Source organism: Protopterus annectens, chromosome 11.part0 (genome assembly GCF_019279795.1).
Source record: "Protopterus annectens isolate FY-2018-M chromosome 11.part0, PAN1.0, whole genome shotgun sequence".
Taxonomy (NCBI): domain Eukaryota; kingdom Metazoa; phylum Chordata; order Ceratodontiformes; family Protopteridae; genus Protopterus; species Protopterus annectens.
The window spans coordinates 20,509,018-20,522,165 of NC_056745.1; the positions used below are offsets into that span (position 1 = coordinate 20,509,018).

The following is a 13,148-nucleotide window of genomic DNA, read 5'->3' on the forward strand; positions in this document are numbered from 1 at the left end:
TGCATTGTCATCCCGTTTGGTAAAAACTCTGTACCCATGAACTAGCACATAGGGGGTAGTCTACTTAACACCGAAAGTGTGATAAGAGACCTTGGGACACAGGTGGACATTAGTCTCTCCTTTGATAATCACATAGCCACAGCAGTCAGGAAATTCTTCTATGTTTCACACCTCATCACAAAAGGTTTCTCATCCAGGAAAAAAGAGGTCATTGTTCCCCTCTACTCGTCACTCATTAGACCCATTATAGAGTACAATGCCCCTTTTGATATCTACTTCACAAGAAATCTACAACAACTAGAAAGGCCGCAGAAATACCTCATAAAGAGGATTACTGGCCTCAAACAGATGCCCTACACAGACCGTCTCAAAAAACTCCAGCTTTACTCCGTCGCATATCACCTACTCAGAGGTGATCTCTGCCTAACATACAAAGCTATGTCAAACCCAGAGCTGTTGGACATACTCCACTTAATGAAATCCCAATCCCTCTGAGCTACACACTCTAGGGACCTAAACCTTGTCACCACAATAAACAGAACATGCTGAAGGGAGAGATTCCTGTCCCAGAGACTTCCCATACTCTGGAACAAACTACCTATCTATATCAAACAAAGCTCCTCATTAGCACTCTTCAAGAAAAATCTTGATGATTGGATGGGAGATAGGAAATTCACCCCAGAGATCACTTCTGTGACTCTGCTCAACAAGGGCACAGGAAAATAATTGTCTTGGGTGGTGAAAGCCAGGGTACCTTTTGGCTAGGCTTATATAGGCCCTAGAGCCAATAGCCTAGTACCTATCTATGAACCTATGAACCTAAGAGAATTCAGGACATGAATGCCCTGTCCTACATTGATTGCCTAAAGGCTCTGTCACTGTATTCAATCTCCTACATGTTGCTGAGAGGGGATCTTTACTTGGCTTACAGGGCTTCCTCATACCCAGCCCAGTTGGACCTGTTGCATATGCACAAAACAAACTCCACTAGAAACACTAGATCCATGAAAATGAACCTCACTTGTGACAGACACAGAACTTGCTGAAAGACCGATTTGTGTCTCAAAGGATTCCCATACTATGGAATAGGATCCCCATCTATGCAAAACAGAATTAATCACCAAGTCTATTCAAATAAAACTTTGACAATTGGATGGAAAATTGTAAATTTACCCCTGGTTTGACCATCATGTCCCTTATGGATCAAGGCCATGAATAAAAAAGATTTTTTTCTAACTAACACCTCCTACAAATCCATAGTTACCTCTCTACTAACATGCCCCCCATATAAAAGCCCATGAGACTCTGGGACCAAAATGGTTTGGTGTGCTCAGCTGTTAGCCTCGTAACAACCTATGAGCCTTATTCATAAGTACAGTTGGGCAGCTGCATACACTCTCCTTGTTATAATTGATAGCTTAACCAAAAAAAAAGACAAAAAAAAAAAAAAACATTTGGAGTGACAGATAAAATAGAGGACATCTGATTAGTACTGATTAGACTGTATGAAATCACAGAACAGTTTTATGGGTTCAGTTTTAAATAATTTCAATTTCAAATCTACATCAAAGATAATGTTTGCAGTTTATAACGACATAACAGAAAAGACCTTAACCTTATAATCACCCATGACAATAAACGGTTATGTCATGAATAGTCATTAACATCCCCTGCAGATTTCATCTGAGAAGGGAAACAGCAATTTATTTCATATAACAGATTGTGGGACTGTGCTACATATGCTTATATTAAATTGTACCAGACAGACTCAACTCTCTACTGACAGACAGACTGTTCTGGGGGGTGGTCTGTTTGTCAGGCCATTGACATGCCGACTTTACATTCGCTGTTGTATGTCATTGTGGCACAGTTTGTCAGGCATGACCTCTGTTATGTCACACAACACAAGAATCTGAAACCTTGACTAGAGGGCCATCAGTGTGGAGAATTCTTTAAGACAAAACTGTGAACGATGTATCTTCCTCATGCTACACGTGATGGAGCATCTGCACCGTAGTCATACGTAACCGTCAGTGACATCGCTGTGTTGTGCTATGAAGCCTGTATAAATGAGTCTATTGCAGAGGACTACGATTCCTGTTTCATAAAGAAATGAGTAACTGATTTATGCTGAACTGCTTTATACACGTTGTAAAGTGTATTAGTCATTTTCTGCAACCTTTACTGAACAGTGTATTCCATCACCCATTATGGTATAGATGTATGTTTTGTTTCTAAAGTTGTTTCTGGTTTTGATGCTTTATTTTCTACTGTCTGCTAATTTTTACTAAATTAGAGAAGTTTCATGTGATACTGTTGGAGATATCTATCACAGTTTTGCATTTAGTAGGAAGAAATATTCCTGGAAAACAAGAAAAAATATTTCCTCAGAATTATAGTCACTTTTGCAGTATTTTCAGCCCTGTGACATACTATAAATTAATTCTGAAACCAAGGCATTATACCTACAGTAGCAGTCTGACCATAAGTCTTTGCTTCAGTCTGAGTCTATTAAGTCTGCACTCAGCAAAGAAAACTAGTAGCCCATGTATTTGTGTAGTTGATTAGGTATCTGGCTATTGCAGAAGTATGCTGCTCCTTTATCCAGACTTTTCTTCATGTGCAGTACTAGTGAGGAGGTTACAGCTCCATGAAAGTTAGCATGGAGCTGGGGAGGCAAAATGTTGTCCTTTAAAATAAAATTAACAATATCTTTCAAACAGTATAGTATGAGTCTGTGAGAAGAATGCAGTTGTCCACCTAGTCCATTAGATTGTTATTTAAATTTGTGTTAACAATTCTCTAAATTACATTAATGTTATCCACTATGTGAACATAGATAAAGAATTAAATGTTTAATGCAAGGAAGCCCTGAGAGTGCATTTTAACTCTGCAGTATCTGTGTTCTTTGTAATCCAGGGTATAACATCCCAATGGAACAACTATTACTGCTTCTTATAAAGCCTGATGAACTGTCGTGTGCTGTTATGGAAGAAGGTATGAACATGCTTCAGATGAAAAATTCTGATTTTAGTCCCATCGGTAAGTACACAAATGAAAGATTTGGGTTTTCAGCTCATATGTGTAGTAGCATTTCTGAAATGTTGTTGTTGTTGTGTCTTTCGGCTTTTCCCGGTTAGGGGTCGCCACAGCGGAACTCCATTCCGCTAATGATTGGCAGTAGATTTTTATGTGCCGAGTTGCCGGCCCTGACGCACAACCTTCAACGAAGGTATGCCCATTCACGCATGTCTCCACACAGAAGACACTCTAGCTGAGAATCGAACAGGACAATGTATTAGTGTGAGGCGACAATGCTACCGCAGCACCACCACATATCATTTTTGAAATGTAAAAGGTTGAAATTGATATGATATTCCATTTTTTTATGAAGGTACAAAATACAAATGGCAAATCTTCATGAATATCTTGGTCTTAGAACAAATCTGTGATTAAACTTAAGTTGACTAACATATCAAAATCATATAAATTATTGAATTTTATTTCCAGCATTTGTTGAGAAAATATGCATGCATATCATAATTATGTTACACACTTAGGATTTGGAAGTCTACTGCAGTACAGGAGTCTAGGATTTGTTGGCAGATAAAAATCATATGAAACAAGTAAACTGCCCATTTCACTACTTACTAGATACTTTTTATTAAAATCTTTTTTACCCCAAAAGAAGTAACATTGAACTATGCTCTCCAGTTACTCCATTTGTTCTTCTGTACTGCTGTTAACAAAAGATGTGGGAGGGGGAAGTCTCACAGTGTTAGGTAGGGTTGCTTATCTCCCTTGTGATGTGGGAGGGGGAAGTCTCACAGTGTTAAGTAGAGTCGCTTATCTCCCTTGTGATGTGAGGGGGTCTCACAGTGTTAGGTAGGGTCGCTTATCTCCCTTGTGATGTGGGAGGGGGAAGTCTCACAGTGTTAGGTAGGGTCGCTTATCTCCCTTGTGATGTGGGAGGGTCTCACAGTGTTAGGTAGGGTCGCTTATCTCCCTTGTGATGTGGGGGGGTCTCACAGTGTTAGGTAGGGTCGCTTATCTCCCTTGTGATGTGGGAGGGGGAAGTCTCACAGTGTTAGGTAGGGTTGCTTATCTCCCTTGTGATGTGGGGGAGTCTCACAGTGTTAGGTAGGGTCGCTTATCTCCCTTGTGATGTGGGAGGGGAAGTCTCACAGTGTTAGGTAGGGTCGCTTATCTCCCTTGTGATGTGGGGGGTGGTCTCACAGTGTTAGGTAGGGTCGCTTATCTCCCTTGTGATGTGGGGGGTCTCACAGTGTTAGGTAGGGTTGCTTATCTCCCTTGTTTTGTGGGAGGGGGAAGTCTCACAGTGTTAGGTAGGGTCGCTTATCTCCCTTGTGATGTGGGAGGGGGAAGTCTCACAGTGTTAGGTAGGGTCGCTTATCTCCCTTGTGATGTGGGGGGTCTCACAGTGTTAGGTAGGGTCGCTTATCTCCCTTGTGATGTGGGAGGGGGAAGTCTCACAGTGTTAGGTAGGGTCGCTTATCTCCCTTGTGATGTGGGAGGGGGAAGTCTCACAGTGTTAGGTAGGGTCGCTTATCTCCCTTGTGATGTGGGGGGGGTCTCACAGTGTTAGGTAGGGTCGCTTATCTCCCTTGTGATGTGGGAGGGGGAAGTCTCACAGTGTTAGGTAGGGTCGCTTATCTCCCTTGTGATGTGGGGGGGTCTCACAGTGTTAGGTAGGGTCGCTTATCTCCCTTGTGATGTGGAGGGAGGGGTCTCACAGTGTTAGGTAGGGTCGCTTATCTCCCTTGTGATGTGGGAGGGGGAAGTCTCACAGTGTTAGGTAGGGTCGCCTATCTCCCTTGTGATGGGGGGGTCTCACAGTGTTAGGTAGGGTCGCTTATCTCCCTTGTGATGTGGGGGGTCTCACAGTGTTAGGTAGGGTTGCTTATCTCCCTTGTGATGTGGGAGGGGGAAGTCTCACAGTGTTAGATAGGGTCGCTTATCTCCCTTGTGATGTGGGAGGGGGAAGTCTCACAGTGTTAGGTAGGGTTGCTTATCTCCCTTGTGATGTGGGGGGGGGTCTCACAGTGTTAGGTAGGGTCGCTTATCAAACCAATTTTGGGACAGAAGTGTTTAAATAACGAGCAGGCCAAGGATTGTGTGGAAAGTGATGTTCATCAGGTACTGTATATTACAGAATATAGTTCTAATGTGGGACAGATTAGTCAGATTATCACCAGGGAATTTCAATCCTTTCAGGATATAACTGATCTTGATGGATTTAAAAATACAACTTTAAAAACTGTTTACAGAAGAGGTTTTAATTTGAAAAGAATTTTAGAAAAGGGGAGCAGCGACAGTTTGAATGTTCGTAGAGACATTCAAATGGAAGGTGTTCACAGTGCAAATACGTGTCAAATCAGGAATCCATCTACCTGGAAAGTAGGAATAGGAAGATCAGAGCTAATGCATTTTATAATTGTCATTCCTGCGGAGTTGTCTATTTGGCAGTGTGCCAATCATGCCAGTCATTTTATGTTGGAAAAACTAAAAGACAACTCCGTAGAAGAGTGTATGAACATCTTTATGACATACAAAAATGTGACAATAACAATGCACTGTTTAAACATCTCAATACGTGTTCAGATGGAAGTTTTACCTTTTTTGTGTTGGATTCTGTTGTCCAGGATGCCAGGGGTGGACCATGGGAGGTATTGCTATCCCATAGGGAAACACACTGGCAAATACTTCTGGAATCCAACAGATTCCCTGGACTTAATGATAAAATATCGATTGTCCCATATTTGAAGTTAAAGTCAGAAAAAATTTGATATTTAGTTTTTGTAGTATAGAATGTTTATGCTTCAGCATAGTAACATTAAGTTATTTATGGTTGATTAATTTTATAAGATTTATAAGATCAGTTTTAGAAATGCAGTTTTAGAAATGCAGTTTTTTAAAACATTGTTTTTATTGTATTTAATGTGGTTGCAAAATGTTTTAGTTTTCAACTCAGTGGGATTTGTGTCTTTAAAATTTGATTTATCAATTAATCCATTAAGGGAGGGGAGTTGAAGTTATTTAAACTTGTGTAACCATCATGTGGTTGTCTGATGAAGTCAAAATTTGATGAAAACGTGTGAGTTATTTGTTGGCGTTAATAAAACTTGTTTTTCTGCTTGGTACATTTCGCGTTTACAGCCGTGCCTTATTGTGAGCTGTTGGAGTTTAATTTGTTGCCGTATCTTTTCCAGTGGAGTTGCCCTGTCCTTTCATTTTTGTTTTTTAGGGTCGCTTATCTCCCTTGTGATGCGGGAGGGGGAAGTCTCACAGTGTTGGGTAGGGTCGCTTATCTCCCTTGTGATGTGGCGGGGTCTCACAGTGTTAGGTAGAGTCGCTTATCTCCCTTGTGATGTGGGGAGGGTCTCACAATGTTAGGTAGGGTCGCTTATCTCTCTTGTGATGTGGGAGGGGGAAGTCAAACAGTGTTAGGTAGGGTCGCTTATCTCCCTTGTGATGTGGGGGGGTCTCACAGTGTTAGGTAGGGTCGCTTATCTCCCTTGTGATGTGGGGGGATCTCACAGTGTTAGGTAGGGTTGCTTATCTCCCTTGTTTTGTGGGAGGGGGAAGTCTCATAGTGTTAGGTAGGGTCGCTTATCTCCCTTGTGATGTGGGAGAGGGAAGTCTCACAGTGTTAGGTAGGGTTGCTTATCTCCCTTGTGATGTGGGGGGATCTCACAGTGTTAGGTAGGGTCGCTTATCTCCCTTGTGATGTGGGAGGGGGAAGTCTCACAGTGTTGGGTAGGGTCGCTTATCTCCCTTGTGATGTGGGGGGGTCTCACAGTGTTAGGTAGGGTCGCTTATCTCCCTTGTGATGTGGGGGGGTCTCACAGTGTTAGGTAGGGTCACTTATCTCCCTTGTGATGTGGGAGGGGGAAGTCTCACAGTGTTAGGTAGGGTCACTTATCTCCCTTGTAATGTGTGGGAGTCTCACAGTGTTAGGTAGGGTCGCTTATCTCCCTTGTGATGTGGGGGGTCTCACAGTGTTAGGTAGGGTTGCTTATCTCCCTTGTTTTGTGGGAGGGGGAAGTTTCACAGTGTTAGGTAGGGTCGCTTATCTCCCTTGTGATGTGGGAGGGCGAAGTCTCACAGTGTTAGGTATGGTCGCTTATCTCCCTTGTGATGTGGGAGGGGGAAGTCTCACAGTGTTGGGTAGGGTCGCTTATCTCCCTTGTGATGTGGGGGGGTCTCACAGTGTTAGGTAGGGTCGCTTATCTCCCTTGTGATGTGGAGGGGAAGTCTCACAGTGTTAGGTAGGGTCACTTATCTCCCTTGTGATGTGGGGGGTGGGTCTCACAGTGTTAGGTAGGGTCGCTTATCCCCCTTGTGATGTGGGAGGGGGAAGTCTCACAGTGGTGGATAGGGTCGCTTATCTCCCTTGTTTACTCCTTATTATGATATTAGAGTTACGGTTTGTGATTAAAGGAGAAATTCAGCGTGAATGATGATAACGTGCTCAGAAATGTTATAGCATTATGTCAGTGACTGAAAAAAATGGAAACACTAGCTGATGTAGTGAATGTACAAGAGGAAATGTGGGAGATGATAATTAATAGGAAAGTCAGCTACCAGGGAGTGTGTCCCACGGCTGAGAAAAAAATATAATCAGGATGAATGTCGAGAAAGTGAAACGAAGTTTGGAAGAAGTGAAGTTTGATTTGTGGCACATATTTGGATTGTAAGGGCACATAAAAAGTCTGGTATTGTTTGACGTAGATGATACTGAGTTTTGTTATATGAAACGGCTTCTAGCAATTTCTGCTCAGACACAAGGGTTTGAAATGTGAAATATCATGGGAAATCAAGGTGACCAAGTACAGCAAAAAGATGGTTTCAGTGGAGAATAAGATCCAAAGAAGTATGAGCTTATTGAAGTAGTAGAACAAGAAGATGGAATAGTAGAATAGGAAGATGGAGTGCATTCAATGGAATCTGTGAAAACCAAGATGCATTATGGACAGGTTTTATAGACTCCTCAGTGGGAGTTTAGAAGGTGTGTTGTTTGCTATCTTTTATATCAGAAGGGATGTGAGGCACATTCAGTGTGATTTGGTGCACTATTTGTCTACAAATCAGAAAGAGTTGGGATTGCGGCAGTTAGGGTAACCAGGAAGGAAGTATATAGTAACAGGTGGAAATGTGCCCATGAAGCATGTTCATCTGGATGTAACATTTCAGCAGAGATTGTAATTTATGCGTACTGTTGTACAGTGTAAGAGATATATTTTAAAATTTTGGTTGATTCTTACTGATGTGTTGGGGGTTATGATGTTTACAAATGCTGTGCAAGCTAAGATAAAGGAGTTATCACTTCAACCATTTTGATGAAATCTGTAAATCCAGGTGATTCTTCCAACTCTGTCAATGTGGGAGAACAATGGCTGGAAATGCAGAAAACTGATGGAGAAGGAAGGTTTATTTGTTTATTTTTTTAATAAACATGAGTAGAGATGGTAGAAGATGTTTCAAGTAGTTGATTGGGCACCTTTATGGAAAGGGGTGCGTTTAAAGTGGAACTTTGAGCATACCAATGTGATAGTCTGTCACTGGTGGGTTTAAATCAGATATGTTTAGGTAAGTAAGAAATATGCTGTTCACCAGAAATAAAGACATATTATTTTAAAGGGGGTAGGGGGCATTACTATTTAGGCTGGTAGTGTGATAGAGGAATGTCTTAATATAACTGAGAACTGTTGTGATGGCCTGTACACTACAATGATTATTTTAATATTTTCAAAGAATAAAAGCTGAAATTATAGACATATTATCTGAAGAGTCTGGAAAAGATGACTCGAGAATTGTATTAAATGTTGACCATGGATGTAACTGTGTAAATTAATAGTGTGTAATGCTGGGTCCTGTTTTACTACTACTTTTTTATTTTATTAAGACCCACAACTTCTTTCTTGAAGAAAAGACTAAATTGTCAATATCTTAGTGTGGCTTAAAATTATAGGTTAGTACCTGGGCTGTAAATGCCTAAATTGTTCCAGCATGACTGTTATAATTGTGTGTAACAGTGTACTGTATATGTTGTAAACATTTTATTGTTTCAACATGACTATTATAATTGTGTGTGATACTGTACTGTACATGTTGTGACCATTTTATTGTTTCAGCATGACTATTATAATTGTGTGTGACAGTGTACTGTACATGTTGTGACCATTTTATTGTTTCAGCATGACTATTATAATTGTGTGTGACAGTGTACTGCACATGTGACCATTTTATTGTTTCAGCATGACTATTATAATTGTGTGTGACACTGTACTATACATGTTGTAACCATTTTATTGTTTCAGCATGACAATTATAACTGTGTGTGACAGTGTACTGTACATGTAACCATTTTATTCTTTCAGCATGACTATAATTGTGTGTGACAGTGTACTGTACATGTTGTGACCATTTTATAGTTTCAGCATGACTATTGTCAATATCTTAGTGCGGCTTAAAATTATAGGTTAGTACCTGGGCTGTAAATGCCTAAATTGTTTCAGCATGACTATTATAATTGTGTGTAACAGTGTACTGTACATGTAACCATTTTATTGTTTCAGCATGACTATTATAAATGTGTGTAACAGTGTACTGTACATGTTGTGACCATTTTATTGTTTCAGCATGACTATTATAATTGTGTGTGACAGTGTACTGTACATGTTGTGACCATTTTATAGTTTCAGCATGACTATTATAATTGTGTGTGACAGTGTACTGTACATGTTGTGACCATTTTATTGTTTCAGCATGACTATTATAATTGTGTGTGACAGTGTACTGTACATGTTGTGACCATTTTATAGTTTCAGCATGACTATTGTCAATATCTTAGTGCAGCTTAAAATTATAGGTTAGTACCTGGGCTGTAAATGCCTAAATTGTTTCAGCATGACTATTATAATTGTGTGTGACAGTGCACTGTACATGTTGTAACCATTTTATTGTTTCAGCATGACTATTATAATTGTGTGTGACAGCGCACTGTACATGTTGTGACCATTTTGTTTCAGCATGACTATTATAATTGTGTGTGACAGTGTACTATACATGTTGTAACCATTTTATTGTTTCAGCATGACTATTATAATTGTGTGTGACAGTGTACTGTACATGTTGTGACCATTTTATTCTTTCAGCATGACTATTATAACTGTGTCTGACAGTGTACTGTACATGTTGTGACCATTTTATAGTTTCAGCACGACTATTATAATTGTGTGACACTGTACTGTACATGTTGTGACCATTTTATTCTTTCAGCATGACTATTATAACTGTGTGTGACAGTGTACTGTACATGTTGTGACCATTTTATAGTTTCAGCATGACTATTATAATTGTGTGTGACACTGTACTGTACATGTTGTGACCATTTTATAGTTTCAGCATGACTATTGTTAATATCTTAGTGCGGCTTAAAATTATAGGTTAGTACCTGGGCTGTAAATGCCTAAATTGTTTCAGCATGACTGTTATAATTGTGTGTGACACTGCACTGTACATGTAACCATTTTATGGTTTCAGCATGACTATTATAATTGTGTGTGACAGTGTACTGTACATGTTGTGACCATTTTATAGTTTCAGCATGACTATTGTTAATATCTTAGTGCGGCTTAAAATTATAGGTTAGTACCTGGGCTGTAAATGCCTAAATTGTTCCAGCATGACTATTATAATTGTGTGTGACACTGTACTGTACATGTTGTGACCATTTTATTCTTTCAGCATGACTATTATAATTGTGTGTGACACTGTACAATACATGTAACCATTTTATTGTTTCAGCATGACTATTATAAATGTGTGTAACAGTGTACTGTACATGTAACCATTTTATTGTTTCAGCATGACTATTATAATTGTGTGTGACACTGTACTGTACATGTTGTGACCATTTTATTGTTTCAACATGACTATTATAATTGTGTGTGACACTGTACTATACATGTTGTGACCATTTTATTATTTCAGCATGACTATTATAACTGTGTGTGACAGTGTACTGTACATGTAACCATTTTATTGTTTCAGCATGACTATTATAATTGTGTGTGACACTGTACTGTACATGTTGTGACCATTTTATTGTTTCAACATGACTATTATAATTGTGTGGCAGTGTACTGTACTGTACATGTTGTGAACATTTTATAGTTTCAGCATGACTATTGTCAATATCTTGGTGCAGCTTAAAATTATAGGTTAGTACCTGGGCTGTAAATGCCTAAATTGTTTCAGCATGACTATTATAATTGTGTGTAACAGTGTACTGTACATGTTGTGACCATTTTATTCTTTCAGCATGACTATTATAATTGTGTGTGACACTGTACTGTACATGTTGTTACCATTTTATTGTTTCAGCATGACTATTATAACTGTATGTGACAGTGTACTGTACATGTAACCATTGGATTGTTTCAGCATGACTATTATAACTGTGTGTGACAGTGTACTGTACATGTAACCATTTTATTGTTTCAGCATGACTATTATAATTGTGTGTGACACTGTACTGTACATGTTGTGACCATTTTATTGTTTCAACATGACTATTATAATTGTGTGTGACACTGTACTGTACATGTTATGACCATTTTATTATTTCAGCATGACTATTATAACTGTATGTGACAGTGTACTGTACATGTAACCATTGGATTGTTTCAGCATGACTATTATAATTGTGTGTGACAGTGTACTGTACATGTAACCATTTTATTGTTTCAGCATGACTATTATAATTGTGTGTGACACTGTACTGTACATGTTGTAACAATTTTATTGTTTCAACTTGACTATTATAATTGTGTGTGACACTGTATTGTACATGTTGTGACCATTTTATTGTTTCAGCATGACTATTATAATTGTGTGTGACACTGTACTGTACATGTTGTGACCATTTTATTCTTTCAGCATGGCTATTATAATTGTGTGTGCCAGTGTACTGTATATGTTGTGAATATTTTATTGCAATGTTTGTTATATATGCACTGTATCCAATCTATTTATAATTTGGCATTTAGCAAGTTTGGATTTAGTAATAGGATTTTATTAAATATCATCAACTAGGGCTCTAGGGTGTATCCATCATTATCTGTAACACACAACACACAACATATTAAACATTGACTGCTCTGTGTGTGTGTGTATAGAACTGTTTTCCCGAGAATTTGATTTCAACGAAACTTATCGTTATTTTGTTAGGATACTGTGGAAGCTCTAGACAAGTGCTTCCAGATTGTTATTAGCTCCCAAATTATATCATTATAGTTGTTTATCTGGCAGCGCATTGTTATATGTTGTGAAGTTGCTATACCATTGTTTGTTAGGGTCTATATTATAACCTCGAATGAGTAAAAGAGTGAACGCTCTTTAATCAACCCCTAAAAATCGAAAGCACTAAATCCCTAACACACAGAACAGCATTTTTTTTCCTAGGGAAAAATATCGTTGCTCTGCAAAAAAAAAAAAGATCACATCCTCTAATGGTGAGGTCAAACTGCCATAAAGTGACTGTTAATTGTTGCCTACTGTATAGACTTGGGGTGGTAGACTTCAGTGCTATCCACAGCAGTGAAGGGGGTAGAAGTATGCGATTGTGTGACATGCACTCTGACAGGCTGCTCCTTGAATTGAGTTTAATGAGCATTATTGCCCATGAGCTGGATGATGTCCATTATTGGGGGTGGCAAGCTGTGTGCCCACAGGTGAATCCTTCCAAATTGCAAAATTGAAATAATGTTCCCCTGCCTCAGTCTATGGCCCTGGAAATCCAAACCCTTTGTGGCACGTCCTTGTCATGGTTTCCTACATTCATGGTTTGAAGCCCCTAGTCCAGGGGTCCGCAACCTTCACTATCAAAAGAGCCATTTTTGGACCCTCTCCCACCAAATAAAATTCATCGGGAGTCACAAAACTTATTTGACCCCTAAAATGAAGATAACACAGCGTATAGAGTTTAATTATTATACTAAATATAAAATAACCAAGTTTATAAAAGCAATATTTAAAACCAGTATCCATTTTGTTCCTTTGTTGGGACTGCTTGATTTCTATGTGTGAGTGTGTGTGTGTGTGTGTGTGTGTGTGTGTGTGTG

At 39.3% G+C, this 13,148-nt stretch overlaps 1 protein-coding gene and 1 gene segment (V, D, J or C); both read left to right on the forward strand.

The window, feature by feature from the left end:
* The window catches only part of LOC122815226 (gastrula zinc finger protein XlCGF57.1-like), a 645,429-nt gene that overhangs the window by 612,571 nt on the left and 19,710 nt on the right, over positions 1–13,148 (forward strand). The window lies entirely within an intron of this gene.
* LOC122815134 overlaps positions 1–13,148 on the forward strand; it is a 133,916-nt gene that overhangs the window by 36,170 nt on the left and 84,598 nt on the right. Inside the window, 1 exon segment of the V gene segment in view lies at positions 2,920–3,042. Within this exon segment, the coding sequence occupies positions 2,934–3,042 (109 nt within the window).